This window comes from Bactrocera tryoni, chromosome 1, assembly GCF_016617805.1.
Source record: "Bactrocera tryoni isolate S06 chromosome 1, CSIRO_BtryS06_freeze2, whole genome shotgun sequence".
Lineage (NCBI taxonomy): Eukaryota > Metazoa > Arthropoda > Insecta > Diptera > Tephritidae > Bactrocera > Bactrocera tryoni.
This window is the reverse complement of record NC_052499.1, coordinates 73,923,879-73,937,766: the sequence shown is the minus strand read 5'-3', so window position 1 is coordinate 73,937,766 and position 13,888 is coordinate 73,923,879. Positions and strand designations below refer to the sequence as shown.

The 13,888-nt window shown below is 35.2% G+C and overlaps 2 protein-coding genes across 2 annotated transcripts; both read left to right on the top strand.

Annotated features, from left to right (window-relative positions):
- The first annotated feature begins 398 nt into the window (after nucleotides 1-398).
- LOC120776688 (hamartin) lies at nucleotides 399-5,332 on the top strand. Its single transcript, XM_040107572.1, has 10 exons — nucleotides 399-533; nucleotides 617-807; nucleotides 873-1,129; nucleotides 1,200-1,643; nucleotides 1,714-2,413; nucleotides 2,483-3,300; nucleotides 3,368-3,965; nucleotides 4,031-4,188; nucleotides 4,673-4,802; nucleotides 4,861-5,332. The coding sequence occupies exons 2-10, from the start codon at nucleotides 714-716 to the stop codon at nucleotides 5,259-5,261; spliced, it is 3,600 nt and encodes a 1,199-aa protein (XP_039963506.1). The 5' UTR covers nucleotides 399-533; nucleotides 617-713; the 3' UTR covers nucleotides 5,262-5,332.
- Nucleotides 5,333-5,673: 341 nt separating this feature from the next.
- Nucleotides 5,674-13,778, top strand: LOC120768265 (exocyst complex component 5). The gene is made up of 7 exons (XM_040094865.1): nucleotides 5,674-5,789; nucleotides 5,848-6,543; nucleotides 6,606-6,823; nucleotides 7,446-8,039; nucleotides 8,103-8,292; nucleotides 8,473-8,790; nucleotides 13,677-13,778. The coding sequence occupies exons 1-7, from the start codon at nucleotides 5,757-5,759 to the stop codon at nucleotides 13,773-13,775; spliced, it is 2,148 nt and encodes a 715-aa protein (XP_039950799.1). The 5' UTR covers nucleotides 5,674-5,756; the 3' UTR covers nucleotides 13,776-13,778.
- Nucleotides 13,779-13,888: the final 110 nt, after the last annotated feature.

Below are 13,888 nucleotides of genomic sequence, written 5' to 3'. Positions count from 1 at the left end.
AACCAGATGACAGATAAGAGTAAAATATACAGCTGTTGTACCAGCTGATAGATAAACAGCTGCTGGGAGTTGCCAAATTAACCGTCATGCAACCACCTGACTTGGAGCAGCTGATAAATGTTTATGGACTTCCAATACAAATTTATTTCACTTGTATGTTTTTGTAAAACATAATATATTGATAAGAATAAATTATAGTGCATATATATATTTGTATATTAACGTGAAACTAATACGGATATATACAAATTAAATACAAAAAAAAACAGGAGGAATGTGCTTTTTATTGGGTGGCACCGCTGTAGTCGTATTCTGTTTTCTGTTACATTTCTAATCAACTTATTCTTTATATGACATTTGCAAAATCTGTTTTCTATGTTCTTTGGTAATTAGTTCTTCCTCTTTAATTCGCTACACTGTTCTCTGCTGTTGGTGAATGAAAAGTTAAAATGAGGTTTTGGGAGTGATTTTCTGCATGATCTGAATGTAAATCTAAATCCAAACTTCTGGAGGATATGACGAAACTACCTAATGTAATTAAAATATTTGAAGACTATTGCTATTGCTATTATGCTCAGATATACATATATCTTTGTAAATGTTTACAATTATGTAGGATACAATTAAACAGGAAGTAGATGAACAATCGTAGTCGGATTAAAATACCAAAGTTGTAAAGCCGCAGCTAATAGGAATCAACGTCAACAATTAGTATGAATGTGGAAAAAGTGTTTGCCGACTTGGAGTCCAATCAAAGTCATGAGTGTGAGGAATCCAAACGAAAACTTGTAGAATTGTTTACACAGAGTAAGCTTGTTTTACATATTTACAATATTTTGTTTTCTAACTATTTTGCTTCAATCCTTTCACAGATAAAGAGACATGGCCCGTGCACTACATGATGGAGTATTATTATAAAACAGGTTCCCAACGAATTATGGAGGTTTTGGTAAAAGTGCAGCCGCCACATGATATATTTATTTTTGACAGGGTGTCTGAATGGCTTAAATTGCAAACACATCGTTTACAGGCGCTGAAATTATTATTTTTTGTTGTACGCAACAATCCAACTTGGTTATTCAAAATTGAAAAACACCGCCTTATAAAGGATATCTTTAAGCTGTTGATGGTATAAATTTTTACATGAATGATATAGGGACAAACTAACTAGTTAGAAATGATAAATTTACCTCTTACAGACGGAGAAAGACATCGTGCCACTAATGAGCGCATTGCTTTGTATAATTACGTTGCTACCTATTATACCTAATTTGGTTCCAAACCTCTTCGGTGAGTTGTTTGAAGTGTTTGGACATTTAGCTTCGTGGAATTGTCAAAATCCAAAATATCTACCTGATGACAAGCTCGTTCACCTTCAATTGGGGCTACAAATACTATTTAATCGCCTGTACGGAATGTATCCTTGTAACTTTATGGCCTTTTTAAGTGATTTTGTTAAAAAAGAAAAAGGTGCAATTTTTCATCATACAATCAAGCCATTGTTAGAGACCGTGCGTATGCATCCTATGTTAGTTACAGCGACAATGGAAAGCGAAGTCAATCAAGTCAATCGGTTTAAAGAAAAAGAACCTCACGACGTTGTCGAAGAGTGCGCACGATTGTCGCTACCAATGTTTCATCAGGTAAATAACACATACTTGTACGTTTATTAAATTTGATTAATTTTTGAATACATACTCACTGTTTGCAAAGGATTTCCAGTCGATAGCATTGTTAAGGGGGCTCCTAGAATCAAATAGCAAGGACGGATTTACTTTGGAGGTGAAAAAAACTAGTGACACCAGCTCTGCGTACAATGTGGATCATATGCGCGGTAGCAATGGTCCTATGTGGCAACATAATTACGAATCAAACAGAAGCACAAGTGTTGGTCCAATATGGAGCCCTTATAACGATATAACAGCATCTGGACCAATGCCGTTAACACCTACGCCTTCTTATATGTTACCGCTGCCGTCTGCGAGTGCTGCTGTTTCGAAAATAACCAACCAAATTACCGGACTCACAGGCTCATCACCACCTGAAGCCGCTGTGGAAGCCACGCCGGAGACTACACCCATGAAAGACTTAAAAGAATTTAAACAGCATCTGGCAAATCCCCATGCAGTGCGTGCCATTTTTGCTAGTCAACCATCTTCGCCTTTGCGAAAAGAAAATCAAAACCAATTTAATTTCCCTGACTTAGCAGCCGATGGCGGTGCCGCTGCAACGACGACGACGGTAATTGAGCAGGAGGTTAATACACGAGTTGTGACCCGCGTATCCACGACATACGATAGAAGAATACAACAAATCGTACATGACCGTAGCCGTTCTCATAGTCCATTTCAAACAATAGAATCAATGTTGGCCAAACAACAAAGACCTTTTCGTTCACCCAACGAAATAAATTGTAAGCTTCTAAACAAAACTCTTCTTTTTTTGAAAAAGTTGTAGATTAAATATTTATGTCTCCATTTAGCTAAATGTGCAACGCCCGACACTGATCTGAATGATGTGACCAGCAGCAACCAGTTGCGCATGTCAACTGTACCGACACCCACCCCCACCCCCTCATCGACACAAACGCCAACTCCATCGGTAACGCCTACACCAAACATTTTCGCGCAATCCGGATCGTTGGTACCGACCCCAATATCCACGTATCCAACACTGGAGAGTATTACAAAAATTTGTAGTGATTGCAACGAAACGGATCGATCAATGTGCACCGAAGGAGGACTTCAAATACCGACAAGTCGATCTGTGCAACTCTTACTTGCGAATGGCATTGAACGTCGTATCCGCATGCTTAGCGATTGTTACAATGATTCAAGTTGCATGGGTTTTGGACTAGATAATAAATGTACTGAAGAAAAGGAAGCTGATGTTGCTGAAGCGGGAACTTTTCGGCGAACAAGATCGTGTCCTGCTATAAATCTGTTATTACTTCAAACCCCAAATGATGTTGATGCGGAATTATTGAGAAACACTTTAAAGTCGGACAAGTCCCAGCACCGTTTGCAGAAAAGCGGAAAAATGTTAGATATACCGACTAAACAAGAGCACATACTTGACACTGTCGATAGGGTAAAAATTCGTAACAACGTTTCGACGCAGACAATAGAGTTCGTGCCACAAAATTATGAATATTCTTTATTTCAAATGCTATTAGAAAGCGTTAACCTTCGTAACAAATATGAACCTAATAAATTGGGCCCACAGCAGATACTCGACTTGTATGTTTCGCGTACGATTCGATCAAAAGATACAACTGACATGGTAACTGGATTAGATCAGGTGAGTTTGTTGAAAACCTATATCAAATTGCTAACTTTTTAAAAGCAATTTTTTAATCAATTTGCAGGAACAATTCCAACTTATTTGCCTACAGCTGCAATATGAACGTCATCGCCGAGAAATGCATGCAGAGAGGAACCGACGTTTAATGGGACGAAGTCGTGATAAGCGTAGTGTGGAAATGGAACGTGATCGTTTGCGTGAACAGGTGAAGAGTATCACGGCTAAGAACAGGGAACTGGTGCGGCAAATTGAAAAGAACACAAAGCAACATAATAATCGTGAACAGTTATACGAAGATGAATTGACGCAGATCAAGTTGAAATACCAAAGGGAAATAGAGCGAAATGAGTGCCTTCGACAGGCCAATGAAAATTTGCAAACACGTCTGAATGAAGAGCTGGCAAACAGAAAAGGTGACACGTACGAACTGGAATCTTTGCGTGGTCACATTTTCAATTTAACTTCAGAGTTACAACTCGCGCAACAGCAAGTTGAAATAGGTGTTCAATGTAAGCAGGAATTGGCGCGATTAGAATCAGAATTCATAGTTATGAGTGAGGTGCAAATAAAATGCCGCGATAAATTATCAGAAATAGATAATTTCAAAGCACGCGACGAAGAATTCCATATGCTTCAAACGAACTACAATAAAGAGTTGAAAGGTAAATATATCAATTTTTGATTTGATGATAAATTAATAATGTATAATTATTTGCATTTGTTATAGATTTGCGTCACGTTTTAGAGGAAAAAAGTTCGCTCTTGGATAGTGCTAAACATAAAATTAACGAGCTACAAGCCCAGCTTCAGAGTAGCGATAAAGTCATCACAGATCAAAAGCGATTGTTAAAAACAGTAAAGGACGAATACGAGGAAATGTTTAAGGTGCTTATGAAAATTTTATTAAAAGCATATTTTTGATTCTTTCGCATACCTACTTATGCATACCGAATATTACAAAAATCGATAGAAAAAAATTTAATCCTCAGCATATAATTAAAAAATTGCTTTAGGATTTACAATTTTTCGCGGTTTTTTACTTTGTTATACCATTTTTAACTAGAACTTGCACAGAGCCATCATTTTCAACACTCTAGAGCACTGGCAGTAAATATATATGTATATTTACAAGTCTTAAATTTTATCAATTTTTATTTCTGACTTTGGGATTAAAAATTAAATTTTAAATTTTTTTATTAAATATAAAAATTAAATTTTTAATTTCAAAAAAGTATCAAAAATACATACAATGGATTCAAATAAATTATAAGCCTGATTTAGAGTAATCTAGTCCTATAAATTATAAAGAGAAATATTTTTATATGGTAATTTTCAATACTCATATTTCTTTGAAAATTTGAATTTCTAGGCGCTCAGCAAAAAGTACGATGTGCAGAAAAGCATTATTATGCAAATGGAAGAAAAGATTATGATGTCAGTGTACAAACCACAGGGTGGAGTATTCCTAACTACTTGCTCTCCAGACACTGATAAGACCGGTAAATACAATAATTCAATTTGACTTAAAAACATTTACAACTTACGCTTTTATAACAGATGTAGCTTCGTCTATGGATCGAAATTCACCTTTGTCGACCTCATTAGCATCGAGTGAAAGTCTGTCGGCAAGCTTGCGTTCAACAGAGCTGCGAAATTTGCATCAATTAGTTGAAACACCAACAATGGAGGTAAGCGGTGGTGGAAATGGAATTTCCGCTGGTGTTGTTAGGGGTAGTGCGAACATTATTGAAGGGAAACGTTTACCAGCACCAGATTTGGCTAGTTCTGCAATGACGGCCTCGTCGACCGCTGCAGCTAGTGCCATCAACATTATAGCCAGTACAAGTACAGCAGCGGCAGCAGCAGTGTCATCGACCGCCTCAGCTCAGGCACAAAACTACGAATCATTGAGTGGAAAAAGCAGTCATATTCATCCACATGTACATTTGCAACAATAGCAAAGATAAAAAATTAGTAAAGAGAATATTAAATTATAATCGCAGTATTACGGCGATTCAAATTAAAGCAATACCTACTTTTATTTAGATTTTTTTCATAAAAATAAAATTTATTTGCAAAAAACATGCATATATGGTAAGTATTTGAAAATTGTAATGCAACTTCCAAAATAATTTATTAGTAAGAAATTCGATGATTCTATAGTTGTGGATTCATATTCTAAGTGAGTTCATATTCTAATTTCTAATTTTTTTCCAACATTAATTTAATTCTTTACATATGCTAACTGCGGAACTTAAATCTAATCCCGAAAATATAACAATTACCAAATACATTTTAATAATATGGTAACATCAATCAGCTGATAATAAATTTTTAGGCTGTCTTTACACATACATATGTAAGTAGAAAAGGGCGTAAAGAAAAATCAAACACTATTGTTATTTCCTTAAATATTGTTATTGCTGCTTTTCAAAGGACATAATAACACCAAAATGTTAGCACAGTATATGGATGAGTTTGAGCAGGTGAAATAACTATTATAATTTTCAAATTTCCCCAATATATATTGTTATTTTTACTTAGGAACCATTTGAAGTGTCGGAATTTATTGAACGACTCACTTGGCGAATTAATAATGAAGTTGGCATCAGTGGGAAAAATGCGGATGATTTTAATCCCGTAGCACTTCATGAAACTTTTATACAAACTATAAAAGATATGAAAATTTTACAAGAAAAACAACAGGCGAAATGCGAACGGCTAGAAGAGTCACTTCGTCAAGAACAAGTAACACACACAAAACAAATATGTAAATTGCAGGAACGTCATCAAGTCGCAATCGACTGGTTTGGTCAATTAGACGAGAAGATCAATTCTGTAGCAGGTAAAATTATACACCTTGGTGAACAACTAGAAAATGTGAATACGCCTCGTAGTCGCACTGTGGAGGCGCAAAAACTTTTGAACCATATGTCTGAGTTTCTCATTCCTGGGCCCATACTCAACGATATATTTTCCGATCCTGCACGACTTTACGAAGCTGCAGATGTGATCCAGAAACTTTACACAATATCACAAGATTTGCCAATAGAAAAGTTTGCCGATTCCAAAAGGAAAATCGAAAAAATGTATGATGACGTAGAGCGTCGTCTTATCGAAGAATTCGCCACAGCACAAAAGTGTGAAGATATAGAAAAAATGAAAAAGTTGGCGCAGATTTTATCTCAATTCAAGGGCTATACACAGTGTATCGATGCCTATATAGAACAAAGCCAAATGGTAAGTTGAACGATTATCATTTGTATTTATGAAGTTTGTTAAACAAACTTTTTTCGCCACAGACTCCTTATGGCGGAAAGGATATATTTATAGGGATAACACCTATGTGCAAACATCACTATGAAATTATAAAAAAAGTATTTGCCAATCCTGCACAAGTCATGTCGAAGTTTATTCTCAACATTTATCAATTAAAGCTCAATCAGTATGCTCTAACGAAATTGGATGATAAAAAAGACGAGGAGAAATATTTACGTACACTTTATGAATTGTATTCAAGGTAAGATTTTGGTCAAAACAGTCGAGGCATCTTTAAGATTTTTATATAAACATATGTACCCTAGGTCTATTTACTCTGAACAGGGTTTTTTAAGTTTGCCGCGAAGTTTGTAACACTAAAATTTCGGAGACCCTGTAAAAATTGTTTTTATAAATGCTCAGGGTAAAGAGTCGATTTATCCTTGTCCGTTTTTCTGTATATATGCGTTTCTCAGTTTTTGAAGTATCGATCTAAAATTTGCAAACATCCTCATTTTCTCCAAGAAGCTGCTCATTTGTCGTAACCGACGATGTCAAAACTCAATATAACTGTCTTACAAACTGACCGATCAAAATCAAGTTTTTGTATGAAAAACTTTTTTATCTTACGAGATATTTTCATAAATTATTATCCAAGACAACATTACAGTAAGAAATTATTCAGACGGACCATAAACAGTAGCAAATAGCTGTCATACAAGCCGACCGATCAAAATCAAGTTCTTGTATGACAATTTTGTATTTGAAGGGTATTCGGTGCATCCGCTGTAAACGTTGTTTTTTTGTTTTTAGTGTTTTTATATTAAATACAAAATATTTCTAATAATACTTCATATAAATTAATATTTGATTTCTTATGGCAGAACGCTAAAGTTATCTATAGATCTACAAATTTACATGTCGACTATGGACGACGACCTGCTGCAAAAGTTGACCCAACAAATTTTCACAAAACATTTAGCGAATTATGTGGAAGTGGAGTCAAGGTGCCTAACAACAAAATGCTCAACTGAATTGGAAAGGTTTTATGTCAATAAAAAGCACCAAAAAAAGCCAACAGAACGTTTTCAGGAACTGAGACGTGATATGCAGGCGTTAATAGGTACACGAGCCAATATCAATATAGCTCAGATCGAAGACTATGGCGGCGAGACATTTCTTTGCGAGGAATTAGCCATAAATATGCTGCAGGAGGCCAAGGCTGCACTTAAACGTTGTCGTCTACTCTCCAGTGCGATCGAATTACCCACCAATGTGATTAAATTAAATGATATTTTATTACGTTTCCTTATGCACGAACATGTAGTGTATGCCCTGGAACTGGGTCTGCAAGCAATACCGATAGTAGAAGGCAAAGCCTTTCCACAACTTTATTTCTTCGATGTGGTGCAAAAAACTAACATAATTGTGCATTTGTTGGAAAAACTCTCGAACAGCTCAGTTATCCCTTGCATTATGTAAGCGCATTTAAATTTGAACTCAATTACAATGGATTTAAAATATGTTTGTATGTATTGCAGTAACACTCCAAAATATTCAGATTTTATGTTCAAAAGACGTTTGCTAATGGAGCAAATTGAAAAAACGTTAGATCAGGGGCTCGAACGGTCTATCAATGCTATAATCAGTTGGGTAAAATTATATTTACAAAGCGAGCAAAAGAAAACTGATTACAAACCAGAAACGGATATGGACACAATCTCATCAGCGGTGAGTCAACGATCTAAGAATACGCACATTAATAAATTATACATACATATTTTAGTGTCAAAGGAATTCAGTTAATTTATTGCTGAGATATGTTTCAAATTTATAACTCGGTTACTCTGTTAACTTATACATTTTGAATGATACATATGTATTTACTTTATGTTTATTGTTTTTTTTTAGGCTTGTCTGCAAGTTGTTCAAAATTTACAGCCCGCGCTAAAGCAAGCAAAACGCTGTGTTGATGGTGATAACTTGCAAAATGTCTTACATGAAGTCGGTGTGCGCTTTCATCGTGTGATTTTTGACCATTTACAAACCATGCAATACAATACAGCTGGTGCCATGTGCGCCATCTGTGATGTAAATGAATATCGCAAATGCATACGAGAATTGGAAAATCCGTTAGTTACACAACTTTTCGATATCCTGCACGCATTATGTAACCTTTTACTTGTGAAACCAGAAAATTTGCAGGAAGTTTGTACTGGAGAAACTTTGGTGAGTAAATTAAGATAATAGGTTTGAATTTATTTTAAATTATTTATCTGGTTACATAAAATTACGTGCCATAGCTTAAATATGTCTGTGTTCCAAAAAAAAGTAATAATAATAATATTTGAATTGTTTTCAAAATTAATCCTCAATCCTTGGATTCTTATACCGGCAATAACATTTTCGGCTTATTAACACAAACTAATAACTAAATACATGATGTTCATCTTCGTGGCGGTGGTGTTAAACAGACTTACATACATTCAAATTTATAATATTAGTTTGGATTATTATTATTGTAATAGTATGGAAAATATTTTCATCGTATTAAATAGTTTATTATAACAGTTTTTAATGTTCACTATAACCACAGCACGCGTTGTCGAATTTTTTAATCTTATGGTGGTCAAAACATTTGCAACAAAAGTCAAATATTCGTTTCTACCATTTTTTTTGTTGCTAAAGTAATATTTGTGTTCTTTGTTTTTCTCTTTTTCCGAGCTTTAGTTATTGTATTTGTTAAATACATATGTACTGTTTGTTATTTTTGACTTATAACAAAAACAAAACAATATTCCAGTGGAAAATATGAAATGCAAGTATTCAAAACATTCGCAACTGTTATTTGCTGTATTTTTATTTTATTTTGCTACTTAACAAAAAGCAAGTTATAACGGTAATCGCATTCCACATAATTTGTGGAACTTCATGCGTTTTTATTTTACTAAGAGTTTGCATTCAGTCTTTCGCGTTTCTAGAATTAACAAATTTTTCCGTGTTTTGTGATCTTTGTAATATTTTCGGTTGAAAATGGGAGGCAATAAATACAGTTCGGACTTTAAAGCAAAAATAAAAGAAGATTTTAGAAATGGACTTTCGCAAAAAGAAATATCGTTAAAATATTCTATACATAAATCAACGATTTGCCGTATTATTCGAACTGAGAACATCCACACAGTTCACAGAGGAGGTAGGCCTCGTGCTACAACCGTAAGAGAAGACCGGCAAATAAAAAATTGCTTTACAAAATACCCCAAAGCAGTTCCAAGAGATCCTAAATCCGAAGTTCAACTCGACATCAGTCTCTCCACCATCAAAGGACGGGCCTTGGAGTTTGGTCTGCGTAGTTATAGATGTACGAAAAAGCCATTTGTGTCTGCAAAAAATAGAAAAGAGAGGTTGAGATTTGCTCGATCACACTTAAATTGGACTAAGCAGAAATGGAACTCAATTTTATGGTCAGATGAATCCAAATTCAACCTCCGAGGCTCAGACAGCAAAGCTTATATTCGGCGTCCGCGAGGTGAAAAATATAACCCAAGGTACACAACTGCTACAGTAAAACACGGAGGGGGTAATTATTATGGCGTGGGGATGCTTTTCCGGTAATGTTATTGGTCCAATTCATCGTATAACTGACACGATGACAGCTGTAAATTATAGGGACATTTTAACTAATGTCATTCTGCCGTTTGCCGATTGGGAAATTCCACTTGTATGGACTTTCCAACACGATAACGACCCTAAGCACATCTAGGATCGTAAAATCATAATCTCAACCCGGTTGAGAATATGTGGATGATGGTTAAACGCAAAATAGTCAGTGAAATATTACAGAATGGTGATGAACCTTTCGCCAGATTGGAAAAGGAATGGAAAGCGATCCCTTACAGTTACATTAAAAGCCTAGTAGCTTCAATGCCTAGAAGATGTGCTGAAGTTATTAAAACTAATGGCTATGCAACAAAAAATTGAAAAAAATTTAGAATATTTTTAGAATACTTAAAAGTTGCAAATGTTTTGAACACATGAATTTTGACTTTGATTTATTTAATGCCTTTTTACCGTTATAAGCAAATGAATTAATGTTTCAGTTTTTATGATTGTTTGTATAAACAAGACCTCCAATAAAAAAATATATATAGATAAAGGAATACTTTATCAAAAGTTAAAAAAAAATGTATTAAAAAAAAATAGTCATTCTGGTTGCAAATGTTTTGACCACCACAGTATATAAAAATAAATCGGAAAATGTGTTGCTAAGCGCATAACTCAACATCGCCTGGACCAATTTGGCCAATTCTTTTTTCTAAATGTTCGTACTTTTTTACGGCAAGAAAAATTCGAATAATTGCCGAAAACCCCCTAAAAACCGCCCTTTTCTTTTTCCCATAAAAACGAATTAATGTTTGTTTGTTAGTAACGCTAATGCTCGAGAACGGCTGAACCAATCTTGATGAAATTCAGAGGTTGTTCGCTGTGGATCGGGGAAGATTTAGAAATAAAAAACTGTTGCTTTTCTTGAGGAAAAGTCGGAAAATTGGACGATTCCAAAAATTAACTTTTTTTTATCCAAAATTTTTTTTTCATTTTTTTTATTTGTCTTTCAATTATTTGAATCGTTCAAATTTGTCGTTTGCTTTCTTTATTCCGGCTATTCAAAAAAAATGATTGAAAATTATTCAGTGAAAAGGTTGTATGTTTCACACAAAGTGATCAATTACAGATTGAAATAATAATATCGCTCCGCGTTCTTTTTGGCGTCAATATACATTGGCAGCCCAAGGCACATGACCGAGTACTCCCAGCATGCGATGACATACGTGCGGAATTATGGATCGCGATCAATCAGCAAGTGATCGTCACGATTTCACGCACGACTTTTCAAACAAGAGCTACGATGTTTGATGGACTTTATCTTGAAGCAACGTATATGTGGTGCTGTTAGATGGTAGATGTATTATACTCTGTTGAGTGGCAAAAGAGAGGTTTGCCACACGCAAACATTCCTTTTTGGATGGTGGTTACACCAGATCAAATTGATTAAATCATTTCTGCTGAAATTCCTAATGCAGAGAAAGATCGAGTATTATACGAAGTGATGAAAACCAATATGGTTCATGGGCCTTGCGGTCACCACAATCCCACTTCGGTTTGTATGTCTGACAATAAATGCACGAAACACTATCCACGTGCTTTTCTTTCTGAAACAAATACTAGAAATGATGGATATCCACTCTATCGGCGTCGCTCACCAGACGACAATGGCAGAACATTCAGCATTCAATTTAGAAGAGTGAATATCGAAGTTGACAACACATGGATCGTGCTATATTCACCATTATTGTCTAATTCACATTCAAAACTCATATCAATGTTGAGTATTGCAGTTTGGTGTAATCGATAAAATACGTTTGTAAGTACATACGTCACCAAAGGAAGCAACATGGCGGTTATTGGTCTTGAACGATACGGTCGATACGTGAACTGAAATAAAGCGCTTTGTAGGATAATTACTTTTGAAATTCATGAACGTTTTCCGACTGTTGTGCGTCTCGCAGTTAATTTGGAGAATGACCAAAGAGTGTATTTCAACCCAGAGAACACAGTACAGCCAGTGGAAACACCGTCAGCAACAAAATTAACATTGACGAGTTTATGCTCAACTTTCGTCAGTGATCCGTTTGGGAGAACATTGCTCTATTCGGAAATACCTTGATATTATACATGGAATGCATCGTCGAGGAAATAGTTACGCAGAAAGCAATGCCAATCAGTAGATGGATATCCGTGTTATCGAATTTACACAATCCACCCGAAAAAAGTCGATTGTTTCTACCTTCGGTTGCTATTGATTAATGTACGCGGTTCACTTTTTTTGAGTCATTGCGTGGTACGGTGTGTGCAAGTTTTGGAGAAGTAAGCCAGCCATTATAATTGCTGGAACATGTTAATCACTGGAATGCAAATGAAGTTCGAAGTTGTACATTGTCTTCGCTAAAAATTCCGGTTGATACTTCCGGTGGTTTTATATCAATGTTTATCAATTCACGTAAGATGAACTTATCACGAATGTTCGGACATTGGCCAAATTATCGTAACTACGATTCCTTAAGTGCACGCGCAATGTTAGCTACCAAAAATGCCGATGTTGTTGACTTATGCTGGAAGATTCAAAGTCAAATTTGGGAGACTTGCGCTCATACAAAGCGATCGATCGTCTTGGCAATGAAGACGACGCCGTGAATTATCCAGTGGAATTTCTAAATTCTTTGGATAGGATTGGTATGTCACCGCATCATTTGCGTCTCAAAGTTGGATCTGTCGTTATTATGTTTTTGCAATCTGCATGCGCTGAAACTGTGTAATGGAACCCGACTGATTGTTATGCACCTATCGAATACAAGGGGGCAGAATGCTTGATTCTACGAATTTCTTTGAGTTCTAACGATTTGCCATTTCAGTTCAAACGTATTCCGTTGCCGTGAAAATTGCATTTGAGATGACATTCAACAGGACACAAGGATAGTCGCATAGTGTGTGGCATAAATTTGGAAATGTTTTGTTTTTCATACGGCCAGATATACGTGGCGTGCTCACGAGTTGGAAAACCATCTTTTCTGTACACCGGAACAGAAACCCAAAATGTTTATACAGCTGCGTTACATTGAAAAAAAAATGAAATGATAAATTTAACTTTCTTTTCATTTCAAAACACATAACTTCACGCCGGCCAATGGCTGCCGGGTCAGCTAGTATTATTATATTTTTTTAAGAAAAGACTTCATAAACGAATGTCTAACGACAATAAATTTAAATGTCATATCAATTAAATTAAATTATTTTCATACACATTCACAGCATTTTAAATTTATGATGCAATTGAAATTAATCGATTATGGGTAAAACCAATTCTTTCTTAAAATTGCCTTAGTAATACTATAAAGTATTTTGACTAATTCAACCAATAAATGCAACAAAAGCGCTTAACTTTTTCTACGCACTCCTCTGATAACCCATAATCCATTCAAATAGCTAATTTATCTGTTGTTTTAATATAACCACAAGGGAATATGTTGCAGTTATTATATATTGTGCTTTCTTCATTTCAGAACTATTTGGACAAATCGGTTGTGCGACAATTTATACAGCTACGCGCCGATTTTAGATTTATTAAGAACACGAATTATCTTAAGGGCATTATGGAATGAATCGTCAGTATATACTATTATGTATTATTTATAAGCACTGTAATCAAAATATTTATAGCAATAAGAAAATATAAAAAAATAAAAGTAAAACTCATCTAAGCAATGACGAAGAG